The 27,219-nt window shown below is 39.3% G+C and overlaps 3 protein-coding genes across 4 annotated transcripts; 1 reads left to right on the forward strand and 2 right to left on the reverse strand.

Moving 5' to 3' along the window:
* The first annotated feature begins 59 nt into the window (after positions 1–59).
* On the forward strand, positions 60–4,767 carry LOC124222619 (nurim homolog). 2 transcript variants are annotated; one of them, XM_046633778.2, is made up of 4 exons: positions 60–468; positions 2,944–3,427; positions 3,657–3,820; positions 4,352–4,767. In XM_046633778.2, the coding sequence occupies exons 1-3, from the start codon at positions 336–338 to the stop codon at positions 3,778–3,780; spliced, it is 741 nt and encodes a 246-aa protein (XP_046489734.1). In that variant the 5' UTR covers positions 60–335; the 3' UTR covers positions 3,781–3,820; positions 4,352–4,767. The 2 variants fall into 2 exon arrangements, with proteins under 2 accessions (XP_046489734.1, XP_046489733.1); XM_046633777.2 differs by having other exon boundaries at positions 61–468; positions 3,657–4,767.
* On the reverse strand, positions 4,540–22,606 carry Dhc16F (Dynein heavy chain at 16F). The gene is made up of 51 exons (XM_046633769.2): positions 22,529–22,606; positions 22,326–22,454; positions 21,564–22,244; positions 21,333–21,479; positions 21,024–21,200; positions 20,439–20,759; positions 20,259–20,369; positions 19,990–20,126; positions 19,710–19,900; positions 19,537–19,652; positions 19,284–19,429; positions 19,025–19,170; positions 18,831–18,963; positions 18,601–18,739; positions 18,381–18,458; positions 18,129–18,263; positions 17,864–18,049; positions 17,488–17,689; positions 17,102–17,283; positions 16,726–16,949; positions 16,371–16,582; positions 15,982–16,237; positions 15,694–15,885; positions 15,125–15,349; positions 14,800–15,055; positions 14,545–14,735; positions 14,218–14,390; positions 13,965–14,148; positions 13,708–13,879; positions 13,466–13,627; positions 13,182–13,358; positions 12,864–13,060; positions 12,560–12,805; positions 12,243–12,480; positions 11,858–12,160; positions 11,595–11,780; positions 11,308–11,480; positions 10,852–11,212; positions 10,549–10,782; positions 10,333–10,473; positions 10,046–10,236; positions 9,525–9,967; positions 9,244–9,444; positions 8,303–8,401; positions 8,061–8,203; positions 7,669–7,839; positions 7,101–7,280; positions 6,923–7,018; positions 6,602–6,802; positions 5,456–5,573; positions 4,540–5,138 (listed from the first exon to the last, which is right to left on the reverse strand). Exons 2-51 carry the CDS (start codon positions 22,380–22,382, stop codon positions 4,909–4,911), a joined length of 9,861 nt encoding a protein of 3,286 aa, XP_046489725.1. The 5' UTR covers positions 22,383–22,454; positions 22,529–22,606; the 3' UTR covers positions 4,540–4,908.
* Positions 22,490–26,283, reverse strand: LOC124223281 (dynein axonemal heavy chain 6-like). Its single transcript, XM_046635085.1, has 13 exons — positions 26,096–26,283; positions 25,842–25,926; positions 25,514–25,643; positions 25,237–25,438; positions 25,029–25,170; positions 24,710–24,949; positions 24,458–24,614; positions 24,216–24,318; positions 23,958–24,165; positions 23,677–23,846; positions 23,208–23,609; positions 22,855–23,086; positions 22,490–22,678 (listed from the first exon to the last, which is right to left on the reverse strand). Exons 1-13 carry the CDS (start codon positions 26,281–26,283, stop codon positions 22,490–22,492), a joined length of 2,448 nt encoding a protein of 815 aa, XP_046491041.1.
* Positions 26,284–27,219: the final 936 nt, after the last annotated feature.

Below are 27,219 nucleotides of genomic sequence, written 5' to 3' on the forward strand. Positions count from 1 at the left end.
TTTACCGCTGTGCAGCGCTGCAGTGCTTTATTTATTTTCCTGTCCCATTTCCCTTCTCCTCCCACCCGCCCCTGACGGACGTTTTAGGCTTATTCGTACCCAGAAATGTCGTTTTGTAACCTGTGAAGTTACATGTAAAGTTCGTGGTATCCGCCGTGTTTCCCCTTCTCTGTATTGCCGTACTTAAAATCCCATTACATTGTGCATTGCTGAACGTGCATTTTGTCAAGTGGAGACTGTTCAAAGTAATTTGCGTATACCTATATGTACAAAGTAGCTGAATTTCATTTCTGACATTGCCAAATTTAGCAGCGTCGTATCAATTCTTGACCGAAATGATCGCAAAAGCGGTGAGCGTCGCTGTGTGCGCGAGCAGTTTCGTTTACACGTTTTATGTTGTATGTAATTTCACATATTTCTTGTCGAATCATAACGAGAATCAAAAGTCCATGCTTCGTACGGCCGAAGGTAATGTAATCATTTGATATACTAACTCGCTACAGATCGCATGAGCTTACATTGACACCGATTGTACGTATGCACAGGGCCACGGGTTATGACTCAAGCTTAAATTAGGCTCAACACACCCCATCGCATACGCAAACATGATATATACCTATATATATGATATGATGCGCAATACGCGTTGCCTCGATTCTTCACACAGGCTATAAACCTGTTATAACTATAGATACAAGCTTGTGCACGCTATCTGTGATTAATGATACTCGTCAATACTACCCCTTACCGACCGAGTTATTTTGTGTATTGCACCAGCGACTAAAATTGTTGAAGACGAACAGCCGTGGGTATGCAATCAAAGCAAGCGACAGGGTCACGAATGTCACGATGTGTCGAGGTATGGTGACAATGCCGTGAACTTTTACCGACTCGGTTGTGAGATTAACATTATTGATCGAGGCGGTGATGGTAGGAAATTGCCGTACCGATGCTGCCTACCCCGTAACTCGCTTACCTGCACAGAGTCGCAAAGTCTCAAACGGTCGCTTACCTCGCTTACCAAGCGTCTACCAACCTCTAGTCTCTCGTTGCATGCATTTTTCGCAATACAACAGTGTCCATAGGAGATCGATTTTAATCCGAGATTCTAATATAATGTGAAGTAAAACGATACATGACAGAACTATTTTTCTGGCGTATGTGTTGCATGAAAATAGTAATGTGAGGTATCCTTCCATTTCTTACATTATTTTAAAATCGTGGAAAGGTTTTCATCTACATGGACATAATTGCCCCAAAAATGGCAGTAAGGGTAGATGGTGTAAATTAACGCATAACACGGCACTATATTAATAATGAGATATTTACGACAGGCAAAATATACAACTATTCGTAGAAATTGAACTTTGTAAACGTCTGATTCGGAGGAAAAAGTGAAAAAAAACATGTTTGTTTACTGACTGCCGGGCACCCAGGGTTGTAAATTTTACAGTTTCGCCGACGGCACGGCCAAAACCCCAGGCTAAGTCTTGGGCTAAGTGCAGTGGAAACGGCGTCTGAAATAAGTTAGTTCTCCGTCAGCTATCTCAGTTTTCGGATATGCTCCAAAAATCGCTATCGCCTGTTTTCCACGATACTCCTCATTTTAAATAAATAATTTTGCTAAACAGTCTCCACTAAATTGAATTCATAGTTTTTTTTTTTTAATTTGGAGCCCACCATCAAATTCCATATAACCGTTCCGCCAACTTGAACTTTCTATTAATCCAAGGTGTCAGAGATGGTAATGAATTATTTTTTAAGTTACGACGAAAACCTTTTAAGTTTTCTATAAAATTCCCAGAAAAACATTGATACTTGAATTCCAAAAAAATTTGGAAAAATGCTTCAAATCAGGACTTTTCATAATGACCAGAGAATTTCATTTAATTTCATATAGTAATTGAAGAAAAATCAGAATATACCATAAAATATTAGAAGAATTTCAGCCAAATTGAATGTCTGCGTCACAATTTATAAGCAATTGTAAAATAAACAGAAACATATTTAGTAGTTGTCGTGATTTTACGCGACCTTATCCAAATTATAGATACGGATTTTCGGTATCAAAGGTCAAATAACACAACTGTCAAATACTTAACATTTCAGCCGCTTGAGGAGGAGGACTCCTCGGACCTAAAGCGTATTTACAAGACTTACAAATATTTACAAACAAATGTACACTAAAGAAATTAATGTGTTACAAAAGCGATACTCACCTACATACAAAAATATACAAGCGAGAGTAAAACAAGCTCTTTATAATAAATCAAAGCCTCGAAAAACGGTTTGTGGCATTGGTCACTCTTGACAAAGTTTTTTTTTTTTTTGTCACTTGCATATATTTCTACGTAAGTATCACTTTTATAATACATCAATTTCTTCGCTGTAGATTCTTTCTAGTAACTCTGGTAAACACATTTTAACATTGAGGAGCCCTCCCCCCGCTCCCGAAAGGGCCGAAACGTCAATTATTTGACAGTTTTTATACTTGTCCTTTGGCACAAAAAATCCGCATCTTAACATTTAGTAACATTAGGAATTTCAGAAAAAATAAAAAATGTTCTTCACAACTCTGACGTTGATTTTACCATCAAAATTCTGTAACATTCTGTAAATTGGGACATTTTCCAATGAATGAATAACGAAATTCCATTGAAATCTGTTCAAAATATTAACATTGAAAGGTATGTTCCTAAAAATTTCCCCTCAACAATTCTTATTGCCGCAAGTTCTCGCACGAATACATAATCCGTCCAACAAAGAAGTAAATTGACCATGAAAATTGTAACAGCTCGTTAAAAAACATCAATATTTGAATTTCGAAAACAACCAACAGTTATTATCTCAGTCCATATACAATATATTCGTACATAAAATCTGATGTGACGAAGCCACTGCAGTAATTTTGGGTTAAAATGAGTTGTTCTTTTTATGCTGCAGAAGAATCTGTGGTCGTTGCGACAATATGGACATTGTTTATGGACACCTGCTTGCTGTGCGCATTTATGGTGCAGCATTCTGTGATGGCCAGTGACTTCGTAAAGAATATTTACCGGCGATTAGACATCGAAGAAATCGAACGGAGTGTGTATAACACTGCAGCCGCGGGTGCGATCCATTTTTTAATGAGCAATTGGCGTCCCGTGTCTTGGGCAACAATTTGGAGCATCAACACTTTCCACAGCACATCACTATGGCTGATATTTACCAGCATACACGTGATGGCCTGGCTAATAATATATGGCGGTTGTGTGGTCATGGACATATCCGAGCTTATGGGATTGAAGCAAGTTTACTATAAAATTTCCGGCAGGCAAAAACCGCTGATTATGAAGAGTGAGCAACTCCAACGTTTGTATTCGCACATGAGGCATCCAAGTTTCACAGGCTTCCTCATCATTTTCTGGATTCATCCATTCATGAGGTGAGCGAAGTTGTATTTACTGTCAGAATTAGCACTTCCATTACCTCACTGAATTCAAAATATACGGGTTCGGGTTAAATAGTCTCCGTATAAGGTTTGGAGAAGTAAAGGTAACACTATCCTGTGATAATTTCGTTGTGCTTTGTTGAGTTTGTGCTTAATCAGATTATCTCCGATTGAACTTCGACCGATATTTGTTATTATTATTATCTTCAACTCCATATTACAGCGTTGACCGGTGCCTGCTGGCAGGTTTGCTCACAGCCTACATGATTCTGATGTGGACAGTTGACCAGAAGGATTATGAGTACCACAAATCGGTCATGCAGATGAAACACCGAAAACTCTTTTAATCTCCCTAATTTGAGATTTGATGGATCGGCGCACTTTACAGTAAATTGCCTGCTTAGAAAATAAACCATTCATTGTTTATGTTAATCAATATATTCATTTCCAGTACGATAAATAGACAGTACTCGAAACATATAGTTCCACTTCATGTATATGATGTAAGATTGATTGCATTCACTTTTGTGTACCAGCATATTTAAAGTTCTTCAAACCGGCTAAAGAACTTCAGAGTCTGTCATTCTCCAACTGATCTGAGTAGTTGATTCCATGTGATGTTTCGAGGAATTTGTTCATTAATGTTTCTATTTCACCCTGTACAGCAAATCACCCACCAATACCTTAATTATAATACGCGCATCGCATTTATTTATTTATTTTTATAGACTTCTTTTATACCTAAATATTATCTCACGACATCTTTTACGAGTTTGTTAACGTCACACGCACATGCATAGTATTAAGTTTTTGCAAACTAATCTCACGAGCCAATTTAACGAACAATCACGTGTATATGCAATACAAGAGCAGAACACATTATTTTAGTTATTTTTTCTTATACCTTGGTAAAAATAGGCGAATCTACTCCTTTCGTTCAGTTTGCATCTGGATGTATTCGCAACGTATGTACAGGATCCGATTGGATTCCAATAAAGACCGGAGACAAAAACTGTGCAGAATGCCAGAAGATCCCGTATGGCACGGACGCAAATTTACGATCCGGTGCAATAACCATTTCTCAGTAGTAATTTTTCCTCATCCTAACCAAGTGTACCTTAACTTATCGTTTTTATATCATAAATTTCAACCTACCTCTAATGTTACATTATTAAGTGTGCGAAATACTTTAGTAGCAATAGTGCAAGTATTTGTCACAGCAATTTGTAACAGTAAATTATACAATGTAAAATGGGTTGAATTGAGTTTTTGTAAGACCCAGAATGTTCGCTCGTCGATTAAATGAGTACTTATGACTTGCGAATGGAATTAAATCGCAGAGGTGTTTTATTACTGTATAACCCCACTCTTATCGCGCGTGAAAAGTTGACAACGTGTTGTAAGTAACGTTACAACATTTTCAAGGAAATGCGTCAAAGTTTCCAAAGTATATTCTATGTAACACAGGCCCTGCATTAATTCGTGATTTGAATCAAGAGTGCTGTTCCCTTTAAAATCCAGTAGGATTGTCTGCGTGCCGAATTAAGCAGAATTGATACTACGAAATTCGTGCTGTGCCCTGTTGTTGAAAGAACTCCAGCTCGTATGCTCGTCTTGTACAAGGGGCAAACGTATCGTGGATCATTTTCCGGTAATGATGATGTCGGCAGAACGTGCAAAACTGGCAAAGGAGGATTCATCTCACCTGGATCAGAATAAACATGGGGGGGTTCATTACTTGACCAAGAAATTGGTATGACATTTGACATTAGCATCTGGTTACCTTAAGGGGTCACACCTAATCAGTAGGCCGAAATTATCGGTTTTTTAAGAATTTTTCAAGAATTCATTACTGTAAAAATTTACGTAAATTTGTGCATATACTTGAATATATGTACATTGTGAAAATTAAATTTGAAAAAAATTGATTTTCGAAAAATCTTGAATAGGCATAACCCCTTTCAACGAATTTCAAAGAATTTATTTTGACATACATTTTTTAATTACGAAATGCGTGCTCACCTTTGTTTGCATCGACAAGAACCATAAACTGAAAATCCCATCTACCGGCATCGAGAAATAACCCGTGAATCAGAACTCCGTCACGCGGGAGATTCACGTTACCGTATGCACCGCGTACCTGGTAAAAAATGATAATTCAATTAGTTTTATCATTGATAATGGTGTGCGTAGTTCAATCGGTGATATTCTTCAATAATTCGGGTTTTGAATGAATATTTTCCAATGACCGATTTCTGTTACAGCTAGAATAAAATTATTTGAAGGGCCTTCGAAATCTCAAGTGAAAATGCTTATTATCAGGAAACAGATTAACCACGAAATAAAGATGTACGCATTAAATTGAAACAAATATTTTTCAAAGAAAACTACAGTAACGTTGAAATTTCATTTCGACTTTTATCCGACGCAATGATATTTAGTAAATAAGTAGATTCGTGGATTCGAAAATTAAGTAGCTTTTCGTAATTACTTTCTTCGCGACAACAACTTTCAGTTTTACTTTAAAAAATATTTAGCACTGTGACACGTGCAGTTTTACAAACAGTGATTTATACTTCATCGCATATACATATAGGGCTGATCAGCCACTGCAATAAAATAACGAAACTCAAATCCAACACCTTTATAAAGATAAATCACACGTGGCAGCGTTTTCGTAAATCATAATTCCAGGGATTATTGTGAGGTCACCAAAGTTCGGGTAAATCAGGATTTAGAATCGGAATTAATGTCGTAGCGAAGTGTCAATACACTGTCCGAAATATTTAACTGAACAGAATGTCCCAGCAGGTCCACTTTATATTTTTGTTATTTCTTACATTTCCGTTAGTGAACATGACATAAATTTTTCGCGATTTTGCCATTTAAATTGTAATATCCTCATTTATTTTGTGATTTGCAGTTTTTTTTTCACGTAGTAATACATTAAAAATGGTTAAACCAACTCAAAAATTTTAGTTGATCAGCTGGGATATTTTTTTTGTAACCGTGTAGTGGTAGAATTATGTCTGGCTTTCAAATGACTACTAGTTGATATTTAAGAAAATATTTGAAATTCAAAAAGTTTGAATACGTAGTCCAAGTGAAATTGATAGATCTTTTTGAAAGAAGGTTATAAGCTAAAATGATCGAATGAGAAATGGCTACCTCTTTATGATGTTCTCGATGAGCAGATTCTATCAATTCTTGATCCAATACAATTTTGGTAGGAGCAAAATCTAGTTTTAGATGATCTATGGGGGTGTTGTATTTCCGGGCATACGTTTGCAACATTCCAGTTATAAATCCTTGGGGAAATGACATGCCTGATATCCAGAATGAAATCGGCATTTCGTGGTACAACCAAGTCTGTTAGACATAATTGGGTAAGGAAATTGAAACACTTTATAAGGATCATAGTTTTATTTTGAATTCTGAAAAGAACTATCATGTATTTTGAAAACTCTTAACAAAAATCGTGCCACTTACGCAAATAAAGTCGGTTCGCAGTTCTAAATCTCTTATCCAGCTTCCCAAACTCTTTAACGATGGATACACGTTTACGTTATGCCACATTTGTGGAACCTGTAATGTACGGTAGTGTCGATCATTATTTACGGCTTTGTCAAAATACATGTGTTTGCTTGTTGATGATGATCGAATATACTTGATTATTGATAAGAGCTCTGAAGACCTTCTCCAATTCATCAGACATTACAACGAATCCTCTAATCGCCCGTTGAAGATTGTCCATGGAAGAGTGAATTTTAGCCAAAAGTTTGTTGAACCTGTCGACTTCGTGTAGCAAAACTGTGGTAAGTGACGGAATTCGACCAGCCGCATCTTTCTGGACAAAGCATGTCAAAAGTTTTTGTGATAACAATAATTACTGATATTCAATTCACTGCATTCCTCTTATAGTCGTGTCAACATCGTGCAGTTATACATATAATGGAGTGATTGTCTAACAACATAATGGTCCGTTGTCCGCTATAGTTTAATGCGCATGTGCTATAATCCGATAGAATTTGTTTGTCAGGGTGACCAACAGTCGTGAACGTAGCCTCAAAAAGTTTGACATTTGTCGCTGGCAGTATATCCAACACTAACGGTTGGTTGTCCTGACAAATGAATGCTCTCGGATTGAAGCGCATGCGCATTACACTACAGCAGCGGACGGACCATTATTTCTTTAGGTGATCACTTTGTATATAATGTGTAACGATCGGAATTACTTCAAGATGATTTGGGTTGCATTCGGACGCGTCAATCGATAAAATAATCCTCTCCATCACCATGTCGGCCAGTTCAAAGGCTAGTTCTGAGCTGGACTTGCCTTCGCCAGCTGTACTGACCCTTGGTTGTACCTCCATAATCGTGTTTAGAACAGTTTTCGTCTCTCTGAGCTGAAATTGAAGTGACAAATGGCGGTTATCTGTGAATTAAACTTTAAAAATGTCGGTATTGCGTAGTTTTCTCAAGTTACAACCATTCTGTGTAACGGTTTTGTCAAATGTGGAGAAAAAAAATTTGAAGCTTCAGGTACAATTCAGTTATCAATCCATGATTTAAGGACATCGGTTCAATCGATCTATTACGTAATTTGCCACTAACTCTGTTAACTTACCTGATACGCAATATTGGCATTTTCATGCATGCCGAAAATTTCTGGATCTTCTATTATTGGAAACCCTTCTACAAAATCTTTGTATTCTTGAAGTTTTTTGTAGTTAGGGCAGTAATATGTTCCTGACAATGAGTATGTATAATCTGAAAATAGTTGTATCAGTATCTGATCTCTTTTAACTAAGGGTTACAGTAGATTCTTGGAAGAAGAAAGAGGAAATGTTTAATTTTAATCATGCAAACCAGGGTCTAGCGTCATGGGCGAAAAGAACCCCTCCAGAATCGTCTTGAGACAACGTAAGTCCCAATTGTCAGTAATTCTTCCACCGTATGTTATTTCACCTTAAACGGACACAACGTAATGAAAAGACATACAAATACTTTTAATCGAGTTTAACTTATCTCATAAAATCGTTAGATTTCTATTCAGTAAATAGCCATGGCCAAGTATCCATTTTGTATGGTTTAAATTAGTAATGTACGATTTAGCCGATCAAGACAGTTAACTTGGCTAATTAACTGAAACTTGAATAATTAACAGCTAACTGAAAGTTAGCTTGCCAAAGTAATTAGCCAGTTAAAGCGGTAATTGACCGGTCAAACCTAAAAATGCAGAAAATCAATATGCAAATGCATTTTTCACCTTTTAAATTCGAACTACTAACTAAAGTAACACATGACTAGACATTTGTCACTTACAATTAGAGAAGTTTTTAAGCAAATCTATTTTTGATATTACTAATAATATACTAGCTACAGTTGGGAAATAATACGTATTAAATTATTCCAAAATACGCGGAGCTCAGTAAGTGACTTTGAAAAGTTGACCCAAACACGTATAACGATTTCACGAACGTTAATTTTTATTCTTAGCTTAGCTGATTATTATTGATTGATCAACTTTTTAGGCACCTCAGACAATTCGATGACAATAATTCTGTGAAGTCAACATATTAAAACTTATCCTACTTGCAAGTATGAATCTGAAAAGTGTAAAATTTATTTGCTTGTCGATCTTGAACATTTTTAGGTCCGTCTAAGCCGATTAATCGACTAACTGTTTTATTTCAATCAGCTAATTGCTTTAGCCAGCTAACTTTCAGCTAATTAGCCTAGTTGACTGTCTTGACGTACAGCACTAGTTTAAATGCCAGGTATGAATATCGATGCGATAATGTACGAACCTGTAATGTACATTAGAGCGTCCCACGGAATTGTTCCACTCGTACAGAACATTTGCAAGTTTAACAAGCAACATTCACGGTCATTAGTGTTGAATTCGTATAATATGTTCCATCCTAAAGGGCCAAACTTTTTTCGTTCTTGAACAATCGCATGAAAAAAACAAATCCCAAATACCATTTTCCTCCACTGTGTTCCCAATGCTGTGAAAGTAAGAAATCAGTACGTATCTAAATTTGAAATCATTTATTTTACGGGCTTACGGTGACACGTTATGAATTACCATGGTTTTCAAAGAAATCTTCTTCTAGCTCAAACAACGATCTCTTAATATTGGCCTTCAAGCCTTTGGGAGGTTCGTTCGTAACTTTAACCGAGTTTTGAAGGATGGATACGGGAAAAGAAACGCTCGGCATGGAGCTCAGAAAGAGTCGGAAGTCCTGATGTACTTCTTCAGATTCCTCCGCTATGCTGATCACCAATTTCTCCATACTGAGCATCCACGAAGTGGCCAAGTGACAATTTTGTAAAAATATCCAATAGCCTTCTTTAGTGCCTCTGATCACAAGCGCCTCGGCAACTGGACCTTGCCCTTGGCCAAGCGAAATGGATTCTATTCTATCTGTGAATCCCATTTCAGCAGCGAATTTTTGAAAAGCAGCGAAAGGATCGGATCCAGTACTTAGGACAAACACGAGTGGCGTTGTCTTGGATGTATCCGGAAAGCTGAAATATCGTAAAACTATTTCAATGATATTCGCTGGAACATTTATCCTGTTCGGTAAAAAATCACCATGCACTTACAGAAGCTGAAGAGAAATCATTGGCGATTCAATAAACTGTTGGCCAAGATTTTTTTGGACGTATGCCGTAACACCAAAGATAAGTTTTTCTTCCTTCATGGCTTTCAGTAACATTAACTTCTCCATGTCGGTCAAGATCGAATTCCAGTCATTTGCTGCTTTCGTATTGTTACTGGGAATTATATTTATTTCCTAACATTGAACCATGCGCGCATTTGAGACAAGGTAATTTTTCATATACGCGGGAACGCTGCATTTGTCGTTAAACTAAAATAAAATACACCTTACCTGCTCATTCGTACCGATTGAAATGTTTATTTTCGTGAATGCATCGTCCGTCAATTTTTTAAATTTCGCAAAATTCTGTGTCAAATAAACAATGCCATTCCACATGGGGTCGGTCAGTGTTGGGTAGTCCGGCTTTTGAGGCTATCAAACGGAACACGACGTATTAAACAGTTCAAAATCTTGAACACCAGATCGGTAAGTCCACAAAATACTAACTGCTGCAAATTGACCAGCTCCATAAAGTAAAAAATTCCATTCTTCGGGTTTGATGATCTGCGCGTTCAAATATATAGCGACGTTGAGCATGAAGCTAAATACTAGTTTATGCCTTTCGAACAGACCTCTCGAAACGTTAGTGTATATAGCCGTTGTAATTTCTTCGTAGAGAATCAGAAGTCGTTCCTGTAGGTCGGAACTCTTTGGACTGGTTTCGATGACTGTGTTAAAAACCTGAAACATTCCTGTCGTCACATCATCTAGCACACGCACCACAATGAGGACACCAAACGCGGTACTCACCTGGTTGAAATATTTCAGTGAAAATTGGTACATCGGATCTATCTCCCCCAAATTAGCCACCACGAAGTACAGTACCGATCCCCTCGTTGATACCGTCCGATATTTTTCTCTAGCAACTGTTATCTTCTGCTCGGTGGCCTCCGTTTCTATCAGACGTGTCGCTATGATTGCCGACGTTTCTTTACTGTCGTTTAGAGTTTCGATTAGTTCCTCGTTGTCCAATATGTTATCTCCAGAACTGAACAGCAAGGATAGAATCTTGTCCTCGATTAACTGGAGTTGTCCCTTGTCGGCGTTAATCTTGGCGATCAATTCATTCCGCAATTTTTCGAGATCAGGTCTTTCGAGTCGTACGACGTCTCTGAGTGAAATTTCATCTTTGTTAGAATTTGAAAACATGGGTTTTGTGCAGATACAGGGATGCAGATGGGTGTTCATACTGTCAAAATAACTCACGCGAGCAGTTGATCCTCGAGACCTGACGGCGTGACGGTGAAGTTCACTATTGTTACCTTAATACAAATTTCCGGCAAGTAGTGCGGGTTTGCCATTTTCGTGGTAATGTATAGTTTGAAATTTGTGTCGTATTCCACCTCGCTGTCACCAATCCGAATCAACAATCGTCCACCCTAAACATTTGAAATTTAAACTGTGCGTCTTAAGTGCCTGATGCAATTCCATAATCAGCAGCTTAAGTCGGACCTTTCAAGAAGAAGAATGAGAGTATAGTCGCGTATCATTACCATTATGTATACTTGCTTCAGGAGAACGGGTTCCAAACTAGGATCCAGTATCTCTCCAATTTCCTGAAGTAACATCGGTGCTCCGACCCTGATGCAAGCTTCCATAATTCGCATAAAGTTTGAATCGGTCATTTTGCATATCTTTAAATTGTTCTCACGTTCCATGTTACGAATCCACCTGTTAGCCTGGGCGTGTGATAAACAGAAAATTTTGTAAATCATCGAATCGTGCATCGGTATGTCAATTGAAATATCGAAGAAACCTGTTCTTGAGGATCGATCATCAGTGGCCATTTTCCAGCTTGTGTTACCAATATCGCATTTTCCGTACTGACTTGATCTCTCGGCAAGCCGAACCCGTTCCAGCATCGAATTTCATACGGGTCAGCCAAGACGGTGATTAAGCTGAAACCAGGGGTGATAGGCACTTCCCCCCTGATGCAACTGTCAATCCAACTGTTGAGTAACTCCTCTCTATAGACGCTGGTAAATGCTCCAAGGTATGCCAATGCTCCAGCGGCGATCAAGATATCACCAGTCAGATTCTGGATCTGTCTGTCAAAATCCTGTATTCAAAACATAAAGTCATGAAAGTTTTCGAAGTTCAATAACGTCATGCCAAGGGAATGGAAGTTTCCTCTTTCTCACTTTCATTAATTCTTCCCATCGGATTTGCTCGTCTGCAAGAGCCGACGTTAAACGTCCAGATCTATTTAGTCTAGCTTCAGCAAGTGCCATCTGATATTGTAGTTGCGCCAAATTGTTCACAGCCCCGTCAAACTGGGCCTGCAACTTAGCGATCTTCTTCTCGACCTCTGCCAATTGTTTCTGCTTCTGTTGCAAGACTCCTTCAATCACCCACAATTCATTTTGTGCTTGTACCAGTCTGTTATTAAAATGTAGCGGGAATCACTTCATCTTTATCAAAATCACACTGAACGTACTGTTCTTAGAAAGATGTTTACTTTATTCTTTTCGGTTCGACGATCCTGTACAGTTTCGCATAGCCGTCTATCGCCCTGACCCATATGCAGATGGATTTACAGACTTTACTTTGCTTGGCTACGAGTTCCGGTACAAACTCCGGATTTGTTACGTACTCCTGCAACTTCTTCAATAGCTTGTCGCTTATATCGTCTTTAGGATACTGCAGTAGTCTGTCTAAAAAGTGGACATCTGACAGCACTAGTTTCGCTGATGCCCAGTCAAGTCTGTGGAAGAAGAGTAATGCGGGTTGGATGTCAATTAAAATACTAATTTTGTTCATACTTTTCTCCTAGCAGCAAATCCACAGCTTCCATGACAAAGCGAACCAAATGTGGTGGCTTGTTGAAAACCTTTATCTCGTTGATATCGTTTTTATTGAGTGACTCGAGCGCTCGTTTCGCCTCCTCTAAAGCTGGTATTGCAGCTTCAAGGTCCTTTTTCGCATCGGCTTCTAATATTCCCATTGCCTCTGCTTTAGCCTAGGCATGACATAGATTTGAATAAATGTTACAGCTTATCAGTAAAGTAAAGATGATCTTCATACTTTTGGTTCGAACGCTTGACTGTGTTAAGTAAAATCTATTTTGATGAATTAATTACTTTAGCTGTGGCCTCGTCCGCGGCAACAATATTTCTTGCTTTGTCGGCTTCCACCTGTTGCTTTTGCACGATTATAAGTAGTTTAGACACTTCTTCAGAGCTGAGCTTTAACTTGGGTGCCAAAACAAGTAGCTGGGCTTTCATGTCAGAGACGGTTTCATTCGTTTCGAATAGTTTCTACGAAATAAAATTTATTGATTCAACATGTTTATCAAAAGAAGTGGGCGAAAAAAATCTGACATATATATGGTTTCACGAGAAGATTTCTTTGATACTGTTAGTACCCTAAGTCCATTTGATATTCTGTCTTTTGTCATCAAAGTCTTCTTCTTCTTAGTATCCAATGTGGACGCGTAGAGCTTCAAGAGCTCCAAATAACTGCTAGGCGTGGTGTAATACTTGCGTCTGACTTCGTTGAAAAACCGTACAGTCATTTGTTCTACACTCTGAGAAACGATCGAGTTTCAATGAAAATCAGTGTAACGCACAATTCAAAACGTAATGTACAACTCTTCAAAGAAAGTACCTCGTGCATAAATACACAAATCGTAGACAAAGCGGGAAGCATAGGAGCATCAGCCCCCATCATGGACGCAAGTGTATTTTCAGCAACCGAAAGCAAGGCTTCATCAGGCCACTTTGTGTACCAGTCGATGGTACAGCAATTAACCAGTGAAGGGAACATGCGACAACGACGCCTAAAGATCAACCGTCGATCAGCATATCATGTTACGTGACTTGTGATTACAACAATTTGGACCATCATGTAAATCTTCAGTGTACCTAAATGCGTCGCCAACAGGACTCATGCACAACATGAGATGCAAGTGATTCCTTACTCTGCCGATGAAGAATCGGTATATTTCATCCCTGGCCGTTTCTGCAATTTCAACCAGCTTAGCTGCAGGTCTGGTTGCAATTATGGCCTTTTCCAGTTCATCAGCCTCGAAGAGATTCGGGACTTCGCCTGTAACGATGTCGGTAAATAATCTAGTTCAATAATTTTTTTGCCATCTTCAAATTGTCTGCAACATACCCGAATTCAGTGTGTTATTAATATCTTCCAAGAATTCTTCAACCACGATCTGAGTGTCAGTGAATAGAAACGTTGCATCGGTAGCAAGAGAGCCCGGAGAAAAGTAGAAACGCCGCAAATCGTCGTGCCACGAGTTAATGTCATACCCGCGGCAAACTTCTATTTGATAACATCTGAAACAGTGGAATTCATTCCGTCTATAAAATTTGAGTTGTTGTTTCTTCGAAGTTGTTTCTTTTTGTGAAATAGACTTTCTTTCTCACCTCGATTATAAAGGCTTTGAAAGTAGCAATTGGATATCCGAATAGAAAACAACAGTATACTAACGGATAACCATTAACATGAGACGCCAGTTTTGTAAGACTCTGCTTTCCCATGCCTCCGACACCGACTAACAGTCCATTTCCTCTCTCGGATCGCAAGATTCTGGCTAATCTACACAAATGTTCAACAGCGTCCATGAAGAATATGATATTCATCTCTTTCACTGTGGCTAAGCAGTAATCGTCCAAGTAGTCCTGTAACGTATCACCATGGTGAGTGAACCGGTGAATAAGAGATATGAAGAATGCTCGTCGTCACCTGTAGGACCACTTTCAGCTTTGCAACATCCGTGATTTCTTGGTAAATCCTGTTCTCCTTAGCAGCACCCACCAGCATGAAGTCTCCGAAAAGAATTATCGGTGGATGTTCTATGATTTCCTCCTCCGGTAATGCAACGACATCTGTTCCGAATGTGCGTTTACACATATCCGTCATTAGGCGATAGAAATAAGACTTGTCTTCTACGTTGATTAACCGATCGTGAAAAACGCGCAAGCATTCGTGGTAAAATAATCTGTCAGAAAAGGGGTTTACAATTCGTTAGAGCCTAGTTTGGATACTTCACGTGCAAATTATCACCTACCTAAGGATTTGTTTCGCTTCTCTTACATCGGATGAATCAGCCTGTAATATGCCTTGGAAGCACTTTGATAAATCGCGCAAATTAAATACGTAATGACTCTTTTCAGGTGTAGGGAGCAGATCAATTGCTATTCTGTCGTAAACTTCAACAGCAGCTGTGACTATCTTGTCCCCAACGTCCATAACGGGTGGACAAAAATCTTTCAAAAAACCTCTCATAATGGCTCTGTGGAAAAACAGTTTGTACATTCATTGGCAGGAACTCATAATATAAATAATTTTTCAGACCTCACTGTATGACATTTCATTGATTCTTGGATGCAGAATAAAATTTTGCATTATCAAAAAATGCTTGGACACGTTTTCTCACTCCTTTGGAACTTGCAACGAACAAATACTAAAGACGCCAGAAACTTTTTTTTGGCAGTACGATTCAAATTTTGCGTTTCGAGATCAACCAGAAGCATCTAGCTTATTGTAAGTTATTCGTTTTATCAATTACCCGGAAGAATTTACACCTTTGTGCCAGATCTATCTGATAAGCTTAGATATTTTCTGATAGAATATTACCTGAATATTGCTTTTAAAGATCCTTCCGTTGGCGCTGGGATGACTAGCATTCCAAAGTGTCTGACGAACCTTGGAGTCAAAATATTCCTTCCACCACCAGGAGGGGCACATGCGCATGACAATACTACGTCCTCTATTACTTTCCAAAATAACTTTTCCCTATCATACAGACCTCCAAAGTCAAGAAATTGTCTGTGGGAATAACAAGTTCTTTAGCATATAAATGACTCTAGTAAATTGATTATATTTTGACTGGCAGCAATGGTGAACACTTAAAAAAAATCGTACCGGAGGAGTTCAATCGGTGGTTGCGATCCGTAAGTGTCCAGCTTCGGCATATTCACATCATCGACGAACACGCAAACGCGTTTTCCCACCGGAGCTCCTAAAAGAGCTTTCTTTTTCTTCTCCAGTTTAAGTTCAAGAATCTCTTGAGTACGACTGCTACTTGTTTGTGCTGAGAAATTCAGTATAACTGGAACCCACGATTCAGTTTTCTGCAAATTATTCAGCACCAGTTTCGCGATTACTGATTTTCCAATACCTAAAAAATTGTGAGCTCACTTGAAATTGAATTCACTCGTTATTGGGATCATCTTAAATATTAAAATTTGATTGAAAATAAAATCGAAATTAAACGGAAAATGACGAAAATAATCTATAAAAATAGTACCAACCAGTACCGCCGGTGAATAGAACGGCCTTGTTGGTTTCCAACAGTTTTTGCATGATGTAAGAGAATCGAACTGTATCTATTGTGGGTACTAGAATTTCGAAAAATGGTTGTTCCGGATTGTAATTGAATACGGGTAATAGTTTTATCCACAAATCCATTCGGCGACCTTGAACATTTATATAGAGGCTCCAAAGATCCCCACTTGCTGGTAGTCTAAAATTATTTCAACACGAGAGTGAGAGATGCATGCAAAAATTTGTCTATTAGAATTGGGTCTGGGGAGACAACTTTTTATGTTCAAGCGACAGCGGCAACTGCCTATTATACCCACTGATACTTCGAAAGCTGTGCATTACCGTGCATCAGGATTTTCATCGAACTGCTCTTTTACGAATGTTTCGAATATTTCTCTCGAAGTGTCTATAAGATTTCCACCAACGGACCAAATAAAAGAGAAGATGAAGGCTTGCGTGAGGAAATTTTTGGTCCGTGATTTTTCAACTGTTCTGTCGATTGAGCCTGGCTCGTTTAAAATGCTTTCCATCAGAGCACATAGCATGTTAGCCTTGCTTATGTCAACCTGTTGAATATATTAAAATTATATTAGAATGTCCGTAGTTTAAGATTTAACGTGATATCATGTTGAAAATGATGAAAGACTGGACAATATGCAATTTTGTTGATTCATCATGTACAGTCTAGCGAATATTCTACTTTCTGAAATTGATTCACCTGATGAATAGCGTGCTCACAATTTTTCTTAAAAAATGCTAATCCAGGATCCATATAAGTGGTGAATAGTTCGAGAATTTGATCTTTAATATCATCGTTGACTATTCTCCAAGGAAGCTTAGAAACCCAGGTCTTAACGTATGGTAGCCACCGAAGCTCGGATGGATCGAGATACACCATGCCTATAAATAATATTTGTATCAGCATAAGCCACCCAGCATTTGAAACTTGAATAAATTTGAATCAAGTTATTTCAGCACGAATCACGTCGTATGTTGTACCCCTACTTGCTGTATGATATTGTTTTCTTTTTTTGTTACCCGAGTTCAAAATACCTAGAATGTTCACAATAAACATTCATTCGAGTATCTTTATAAGACGCCTACCGCATCTGCTGACTGTTGCGGGAGAAGCCTGAGCCAGATCCATAACTTCGAATACCATGTGCACATATGGAGTAAATTTTATTCGTTCCGAATTAGCAAGGCAAAGCATCTTGTTATCGTCTAATACTGTATTCATGTTCTCTATCCACACGGCGTCTACTGGTCCATCGCAAACTACCCACTGATGGTCCTCATTTTGGGCCTAAGACCCAATAACAGTTGAGCAACATTCGATGGTTACTCTGTATCTCGACTACATTTTTAATACGAATTGTGTTGTTAGAATTGAAATAATCTGGTAGAAAATCAAAAGTTCAAATGCTCAGATAAAGGTACAAATAGATCTTTGATCTTCTTTAAAATGGCTTCTACTAACCGAGCACGCACTGCGAACGATAATTCCTAGCAATCCGTCGTGCCACTCGTTCGATAAGGTATTCACTTCCCCATACAATTCACCAATTGTCACAGACTTGGGGTTCAAGGTGTACATGTGCACTGGTTGAAAGTGTTGCCCAATAACGCCATTTTGGTAGAGTCGTGTCAACGTGTCGCATAACGTCTAAACAGACGTTAGGGCGTTGGAAAGGAAGCAGAATGGTCACGAGTAAAACCAAAACCCAAACCGGCATTTCATTTACTTTTAAAACAGTTGTTTTCCCGCCACCCGTCGGTCCCACCAACATAACTCCATGTCTTACTATCATAGTCTCGTGTAGTTGGATGACTTTCTTTATCGAGCAAAGTTCAGGTTGAAGTCGGGCTTCTAACATTACCTTCGGAAAAACAACGGGATCAGAATCTCATCTGAGTTTACCACTCTAGCAGAATTCCGGAAGTAATCCAAGAAAAATATTAAAAAGTAATTCACTTTAACAATACATCACACGCACTCTTATGGTTGTTTGCTGGAATACGCCATAGTCCTCTTCTGGTATAACGACACCAGGAAAGAGGTCACCAAGTATGCCCTACAATGAGACGAGACCTCTGATATTTCATCAGAAATACAGGTTGAAATGGATAGAGTTTTGAAAATCTCGATATTATTTTCTATTATTCAATAAACCAGAAAAATATTCTACGATTATTGATCCAAGGTAAAATAATTGCCTGAAATAGCTCGGCATCATCGGCTAAAAATTTCGGAAGGTTGCTGTCTCGCAAAGCTCTTATTAACACGACATCTTCTTGTTTGTCTGGGTTTTCTCGTTTCAGACTTCCAGCCATCACAAGGACACTTTTTACAGCTCTTGAAACATTACATACAATGCATAGTGACTTGAAGACAGTACTAGGATATGTACTGACATTCGAATGCTTTGGGACAGTGCCGTGCTTACCTCATTCCAAAATCGTAGTGATCCTGTTGGGAAAGTTGCTCGCTACAAAGCGTGTACATCAGTGTCATTTTTTTAGACAGTGATTTCGATGACTCAAAACCCTCGGAATACAATGTCACCTCCGCAATTAGTTCTATAAATGTATAAAAACTACAGTTATTCTGTTGAGAATGATTCAAGGATCAGTAATTTACTGTAGTCTGGAACCATCATGGATATGGGACGGAACAAAGATTTCAGATTGTCCGGCAATTCCGTACGGCCAGCATACCCCGGATTCATGGTTATAAAAGCGGCACATGACATGACTAGCTTTATTTTTCGTCCTTCAAATAGAAATCTGAAAAAAATCAATATGCATTTTACTTCACATTCTTATCAGTATTTGATGTTCTGTGCCTTGACAATGAAACAAAGTTACCATTGGATTGACCGTTTATAATTCAAACTTACTCTTTGGCTCTAGCTACCTTCGCATTTCTTATAGTGATCAACTGTTGCGCTATTACCGAAAGTACTTCGATGTCAATTCGATTGAATTCGTCGAAACAACACCATGCACCGGATGTCGCAAGCCCGGAGAAGAATCTGCCCATCATCTGTCTCGTTAAAGAAAATTTTTGAAAAAAATTGTAATTCAAAATCTCTTTTTGCAGTTACAATTATTGCGGAGGTCTCATAAAAAGAAACATAAATGGCACTTTACCCGGTAATCAAGTCCCTCTGAACAGTTGAAGACTACACACTGGATAGCAAGAGCTTTTGCCAAGTCCTTGGTGGTCTCGGTTTTTCCAGTACCCGCAGGTCCAGCCGGAGCTCCACCTAGAAACGATTCATAATTCGCTCGTTGTCGGATTCAGAAAATTAAATCCTATTCACCGAGATCCAATTGAAGAGCCCCCATAAGGCAGAGATAACATTTGTCTGTCAGCGGGGTGATCACAAGCCTTCTCTGCGCCCCGAGGTATTCATACCCGTACAGATATTCCGCGCTGCTCATCCTCGCCAAGCAATTATCTACTTCGTCGTCCCAGTAGTACCGGAGTGCTTTCATCCATTCGAAATTCGTGCTGATTAAGGGTAATCGACTAAGCGTATCAGAATTCACCGATCATGTCCGTAATGTTCAATTGGAGAGTTTCACATGACTTGGACATACCTGCTGCTCACTTTATTTTCAACCAGAATCGTTATGGTGTCCCTTGCGTGAACATCAACAGTTATCAGATTGATGATTACTTCACGTACCAGCCTCGGCAATTCCCCTCTTACCATAGCTGCTAGTTGATTCAAGTCCTAGCATGGAATTTACGGTTAAATTATACAAGTCGGGAGTGGCTGACAAAATTTCACTGCATAACACTTGCGACAGTTCTTCTTCTAGCGTTGAAAAAACGTTTGAATAAGCGTTAGTTCACCTTAACTTACCGAGTAAGATTTTTGTTCGAATGATTGCATAGCATTTTCAACGTTGACTTTACCATCGAGAATTAAGTGAACGTTTCGAGCCCAGAATATTTGTGATACTGTCAAAACGATCTGAAATAATGTATGTTACACAGATGTTGAAGCAGGCGGATCATTCTCCGGGATTATCAATGGTGTAACCTGTGAAGGATGTGCAACCAAGAACATTTCTCTTCCTCTGTGATGAAGATCGCTTATTGCCGCTTTCATCCTTCTCTTTAGCGATAAAAACATGGATGCCTCAACCTTTCCTAACCAGTCTTCCACATTGCCGCGTGCTTTTAATCCCTTTCCCAACTGAACTCTTTCTCCTTCGGGAGATATCATCGCGTTGATGTCTGTAGTCAGTATAGTGTCACTTGTCTCGGCACCATCTTCAGGTGGAGCCGTAGCAAACTCCAAACGATAAATTGCATCGAAGCATTTCTGCAAGTGTCTTTGTACTGCGTGGGGATTTCGGGTCTGGATTCAGAGAGTGAGTGGGTAATCAATTGGGATACATTTATCTTCATCGATTGTGACATTCAGTCCTATATTTTAGAATATCGATGTGCGACAATTTTCCAACGGCACATACAATGCATTCTGAACATACTCGTAATAAGTAATATCTATATCTATACTATATCAGCAAGGATTTACCTGATTATAATCAACTAACATGGTTGCTTCAAACAAATTTCCATTCATACATTTGTAATATGGTTGCTTCAATCTACTTCATACCTGTGCTAATATTTCAAGCAGTTCATCATTCGACAGGAAAAAGAAACGTGGAAATGCGATACGCTTTGTTTCAAGATAAGCTTCGAGACATTTTAAGATCTGATCCAAGTTTCTGTTATTCTCCAGGAACTTCTCGTACAAACCCGGCTGGCAACACGATTCAAGCGCCAATGGCATCTGCAATGAACGATTACTAATCGGTTGGGTTACTTGATCATTAACGACAATGCTGTACAAGCATAAGTTCAAGGGTGTATTTATGACAACTGAATTATGCTAAACGCGTACTCATTCGTTGGGGTTCAATACCTTGGCTGTTTTTCTCATTATGTCTTTCCACGATTTGTCAACTACAATGAAAAGCTTCGATTCAACGGGGAGTTGGCGTTGAATGTCTGGAGCGGAGAATATGGACTCTAAATAGAGCCATTGCTGCTGACAGTACTGCCAAGCATCCTAGAATACAGTATAGCAGCATAGTTCGTAAAATTTAAATTGAAAGAAGGAGAATACGGAGATGGATAATTATTGTAAACATACCAGTGTCTTCCAAAATAGATCCAGTTGCTTGACCCAGTCTTCCACTCGTGACTTAATCGGACCAACGTGACGTGACGCGACGATAGTCTGAATATTGATGTTACTTTCTTCGAGAATAGCCTGGACTTCTTCTAAGGATCCGAGTATAAACACATCCTTGGATTCCTTGTGCGGAACGACGAGAAATTCTAAAGTCTTCCAGGATTCTTCAACTCTTTTTAACAGTATTTCTAAACCGAATTCCGAACTAGCCGCCGCGGCAATTTCCATCAGTTCGGCGGGATACGAAAAAACATTCAGTTTTTCGAGAAGAGTCAGTGTGACCTCTTCATCTGCTGTGAATTTGTAGTTGAGTAAGCTTTCTATTTTCTGCCAATGACGAGTCTTTAGGTTTGGGTTTCTGAGGAAGCCTATAACTGGCAGCTTGTCCTTTATTACTTCAACGTCTTCCTTCAGCTTTGGCACGATGTTGTTCGGTGGCAGGCCTTTTTCCAGCATTGCGATATTTTTCACGTTACGCGAAGTAAACGACGTCATTTCATCGATATTCAGTGTGTCGAATGGTACTATGTGCCACTCTTCAACCGCTGCCGCCCACGTATCAACGGTTTCCCACAGTAGTGTGCGCAGTTTCACTTCATTCGTTACTTGCTCAAGCATATCAAATCTCGTCACTTCCACCTGCATTATCACGCGCAGGATAACAAATTACTCGTATCTGTGGTTGCATGAATTGAGGAGACCAAAACAATGTTTCAGTACCTTAAACGCCTTCTGGTGATTTCGGTAGGTGTTTGCAATGCTTGCACATTCAGTCATTCGTGCATTGAGGTTACGCAGAGTTGCAAGACAGTGCGCAGTGTTGCTTTCCGCGTCGAGTAGCCAACCTTGCTGTCGAGTAAGAATATCACTATGCTTTTCAAACTTCATTTCGTTGGAAGGAAAATTTTATACGAAAGACTTACAACAACTTCGTCATTGATTTCCGAAATTTTGTCGATCAGTTCGTTGATGTCAGACTGAAGCTGCGCGTTGAAGCTTGCTATCAGGTTATCTCTGGCCACAAGTCGTTTCTCAACAGCTAAACGTAAACTCGTAAACTGTACATTAATACCCTACGAGGAAGACATGAATATGAATTAGTGGTGAGTTAGCGACGTCTGCGCATAATCTAAATTCTTAGTATAATACGTGCACGTTAATTCATATTCTTGGCGGTTGTGTACGGTACGCATAACTTGATTATCCTCAGCCTGAGCTTCGTATCAGAGTCTAGCAGCTCAAGACTTACCAGATAATTGGCCATGTCTTCGACAGGGACGGTAATCCGATACTCTTCCATGATATCGTAGATTTCTTTTGCGTATTCAAGCTGGGTCTCCATACTGTCTATTTTCGTTTGCGACTTGTCGAGGAATTTAATGTACGCCACAAAGTCGTCCGTCGATACCGGATCAGCCTCAAGATAATTTATCGCGTCAATTGCCTCCATTAGAACACTGTCCACTTTGGTTTTTCCGATTCTGAAAATACGGAAGGTATAATAAACCGTAATTTCGTTGCGGGCAGCTGAATGCATTTCGCAGTCAAGCGAACACAATGGCTAGCGATTAGTGAATGTGAGAAGTCGAAGTTTCTACTAACGAAGGCAACACTGATTCTAGCACGGCTATTTTTTTGTTGGGTGCGACTAAGGCCATTTCCTTGAATCTGCTCAACGTCACGTGGAAAAAGCCCAAATTTTGATGTTCCGCAACTTTGCTGATGGTTTCAATCTCTGCCGTGTAGCGTATGAACCATTTGCGAAACTGTTCACACAGAGTTTCTCTCCGCATAATTTGATCGTCAGAGGTCATGTCATCTTGGTAAAACTCTTCGATTGGTTTCAAACGTTTCCAGTACAGTTTTACAGCTTCCATATGCTGCCGAAGGACCTGATTGAATTCCTTTTTCACAACCCCTATACCAGGATCTTGTTTCAAGACCGTCAAAATTTCTGGTGGCTTGCCGCAAAGTCGTTCTTCAATTTTGTGATTAATCATTGGCCTGGAATCCGTATACCAAAAAGAAAAATTTATAGATATTGGTGGTGAGATTATCGCACAGTTCTCACCTCGTGAAAGGATAGAAAAACGGATCGGAGAGAAGCGGCTTTATCGCATCTAAATTCTCTTCCCACAGGTCGCACACTGTTTGCAACACAAAGTAAAATATCTCTTCAGAAGGATCAATGTTTAGCCCGGTTTCGATTGACACGGTTAAACTTGTAACGAAAAACGGGCACTGAAAGAGAATTGAATTCGATACAGCAGACATATAACAAATAGCAGCATATGATTTGAGTGGAATTTTGTCTCACTAAATGTTTTAAGTCTTTCATGTTAGAATTTGTACCTGAGGCAACGTTCCATTAAAATTTGGTAACTCTAGAATAGCTTCAGTATCGGAAGACTCCAAAAACTCTTTGGATGGTAAAAACTGATCGTACACACTCAGCACGGTGACTATTTCTTTGTAGGTATTATGCAGCAGAACTTGCATCATATTTGTTTGCATGTAGTCGATCAAATGGATGAAACTTCTCGGTGGTAAGAATATCTTGCTTAAAATTCAATTTTCCAAGCATGAATTGTAATGAATCCGCATACTTACCACGAGAGACGGTAACATTTTTGTCTCTTACGAGCCTGTTCTATGTAGCTCATTTTCAAAACTCCGTCCTTCGGGATTTTGAATTTCGCCCCGCTGAACTGACCTTCCGAAATAACCAAAAATATCCTATTACCAGGATATTGTACGCAAAACATTCCTCACTGAACACTTGAAGAATATTGATCATACTACGCTTGTGTTGAATTATGGTACCTGTGCTGTAAGCGATCAGTTTACGTTACCAAGTTTCCCGTAAGCTGTCTGTTCTATGGTAACATTCGAATCTTCAGGCGTGTATCCCTCCTTCAAAAGAGCGCCAAGGCATGCGTTGTTTACTATATTTACAGCCAGCATCCTGAATTCGTCCAATTTACCCCGTATGGATTCTAGTTTCGCGAACTGAAAATGTTTCACGATTGAGTCCAGTATAGTCAGTGCAACGTTCGATTTCCCCGACTCTTAAAAACTTTCGAAACTTGAGGCTACTGTATCACCTGTGTTTCAATGAACATGAAGAGAGGAATTTTCTCAATTGCGGAAAAGTCGTTGAATGACGAGTCCAAGAAGACCGCGCACATTGCTTTCACTTCAAGGAGTGCTTTGCTCAAAATTGGATCAGATATAAACAGGTTTTGCTCCATGTAGCTTCTAGCCTCGAGGAATTTCGTCCATGTTACTGTCTTTCTCCAAACGTAGAGCGCTTTCCATGTTCGGTATGTTGTGAATGTCCTTATCTGCAGGAAAAGACACCATTGCTTACTCGTTTCGAAGCGAGGGCCTTGAAGGCGGGTTTCTCGAAGCACTTCAACTCGCCCTCATCAGCTTCAAGTAAAACCGATACTCCCTCTCCCACAGTTCCATGGGTGTAAACGACATTTCATCGGGGCTATACTGCGTCACGCCGTTCACACTTATCGTCATGTAGGTACGCTTGAGTTGGCCGTATGGGACAATCCTGAAAAAATATTACACGCATGACTGAACGTCCGTCGAAGGTATTTCCACGCATGGCTTGGCTTACTTCAACGCGTATGGGGTGAAGAACTCGGAACATCGGTCAACGGCGTAAACCATGTAAAAGAAACCGATTTTAGGATCATTTCGCAAGTTGCTGATTAGCTCAAGCTGGTCGGCCACTTCTGGCGGTTGACTCAACGGACTCTTCTTTCTAAACTCCGCATCATCCGCCTCTTCGACGACCTTACCGACTGGCCTCACATCGACTGAAATGTATCATCGTCACCAGACGTTAGGTCAGGATGACATTTTTCTTACCACTGACGAACGTTTCACCCTACTTTTTACGGTCTTCAGGACAAGAGTACTGCCGTCAGGTGTGCTGCTAGGTTTTCGTTCCACTTCTGGTACATCCACATACGGTAAGCATACTCTTTGAAAGATCGCTTTCTGCTGATCTCTGAACCCGGTCTGGAACAGGATTTTTACGGTTGTACTGCACGTCAAGGATACTAAGATTTAATAAGACCTTTGCAATTTCTGCTTTCAATTTTCAAAGCATGCCCGTGGAAAGAATTTAAAAAATGTGAAACCCTAATTCGTCGTAGTAGGAGGAGGTCCAACACCTGTGCTTTGCTTAATGCGTTCGATAAATATCAAAAATCTTACAAGGGGTTCTGGTATTTCTCGCTTGTGTTCGATCTTTTCCAGTACTTTCTTATGGGGAATGTGGAATGGTATTTCGCCTTGCCCTCTGAAATAATTTTTATGAGAATATAGTTGTTGCAAAACCAGATTTAAACATAGTTATTCAGTCGGATTCGGATATCAGAAATAAAGTCTCTTAGCTTAGCTGCAATATATTTCGACGCTATTGTGACACGTTACGATGTACATCTTTCATGGTCGAAATTTCTTCTCACCTTTTGTAACTCTTCGGGGGCTTGAAAATCAGGTGATTCACCATGCTCTCAGGTTCAACATTATCCGGAACATTCACTAGTCGGCTGCTAAGGTGAGATAGACCGGATGAATCTGACGATAATTCTGAAGAATTAGATATTCTACGGAAGCTGTCGTCAACCGGTATGTTTTTCTTGCTTTCCTGCATCTTTGAAGAGTTCAAACTTCTTCGGGAAGTTACAAAATATCACTCTTTTTAGTCGTATCACTCTCTATTCTCTGCCGTGCAAAAGCTGTGTTTATACGAAGTGAGTAATTAACCTAAAATAAAAACAATTCAATTATGCCGTGTTCATGTTGCACAGGAATATAATTGCAAACGTGAGCACAATGTTACACATAAATTCCACTCCAAGAAGTTTGCAGCGAGAAAATTGCTTCAAGAGCTTTTATGCAGTATGGAAAAGTTATTGCTCAGTTTTCACGCTAGCTTTGTAGTTGATGTACTCAACGTGAAATTTTGAGCTTTTTCTGTATCTAGCTGCTATTGATGAATAATTGCCACTGATGGTAATACCGAAACCCGATGAACAACTTGATTTTCGGTTACCTGCTATTTGCTAACTGAACCAAATACGGTGCTACTCTTCATGACTTGTGAAATAAAAGTCTTCCGAGTCGAAAGAGGCTAATCGAACAACAGATTAGTATGGGTATTGATTTAACAGATGAGCACGGACATTCGATAACTTCTTTTTAAAGTTGGAAGACCATTTCATAGGGCTGGTAATATTTTTTTTTCTCCATTAGTGAATGACAATTCATCGTAAAAATGTTTCAGGTTAATTTAATGTTCTTTTTTTTCCGTCTAGCTTATGAAAACATAGCCAACGTGATTGAAAGTAAAAAGAGTTTTTTTATTCAACATGTACATTTGTGCACAAAAATTATTGCCTGGAAGCCCACAAGCGACGATGTAACGCATGCGATTGATATGCATACATGGTCTGACTTCACGAGCCTGTTGACCACCTTGGCGAATAATCACATTCCACGTGTACAATAAAATTGATAAATAAAGATTAGAAGCTGGTTTCGTTTAAATTTTACTTTTGGAATTCGCGTTCAACCCACCGTCATATAG

This window comes from Neodiprion pinetum, chromosome 7, assembly GCF_021155775.2.
Source record: "Neodiprion pinetum isolate iyNeoPine1 chromosome 7, iyNeoPine1.2, whole genome shotgun sequence".
NCBI lineage: Eukaryota > Metazoa > Arthropoda > Insecta > Hymenoptera > Diprionidae > Neodiprion > Neodiprion pinetum.

Excerpts from the sequence above, each read along its gene's own strand:
- LOC124222619 (XM_046633778.2), top strand. The coding sequence starts at position 336 with ATGATCGCAAAAGCGGTGAGCGTCGCTGTGTGCGCGAGCAGTTTCGTT. Across the intron at positions 469-2,943 it reads CATGCTTCGTACGGCCGAAG|AAGAATCTGTGGTCGTTGCG; the intron begins GTAATGTAATCA and ends TTTATGCTGCAG. Across the intron at positions 3,428-3,656 it reads TGGATTCATCCATTCATGAG|CGTTGACCGGTGCCTGCTGG; the intron begins GTGAGCGAAGTT and ends TCCATATTACAG.
- LOC124223281 (XM_046635085.1), bottom strand. The coding sequence starts at position 26,283 with ATGCAGGAAAGCAAGAAAAACATACCGGTTGACGACAGCTTCCGTAGA. Across the intron at positions 24,950-25,028 it reads TTTACTTGAAGCTGATGAGG|ATAAGGACATTCACAACATA; the intron begins GCGAGTTGAAGT and ends CTTTTCCTGCAG. Across the intron at positions 23,610-23,676 it reads TTTTTCTATCCTTTCACGAG|GCCAATGATTAATCACAAAA; the intron begins GTGAGAACTGTG and ends TACGGATTCCAG.
- Dhc16F (XM_046633769.2), bottom strand. The coding sequence starts at position 22,382 with ATGACTGAATGTGCAAGCATTGCAAACACCTACCGAAATCACCAGAAG. Across the intron at positions 20,370-20,438 it reads TGGTTGCACATCCTTCACAG|ATCGTTTTGACAGTATCACA; the intron begins GTTACACCATTG and ends ACATTATTTCAG. Across the intron at positions 13,880-13,964 it reads CCTGTTGGCGACGCATTTAG|GCGTCGTTGTCGCATGTTCC; the intron begins GTACACTGAAGA and ends GTTGATCTTTAG.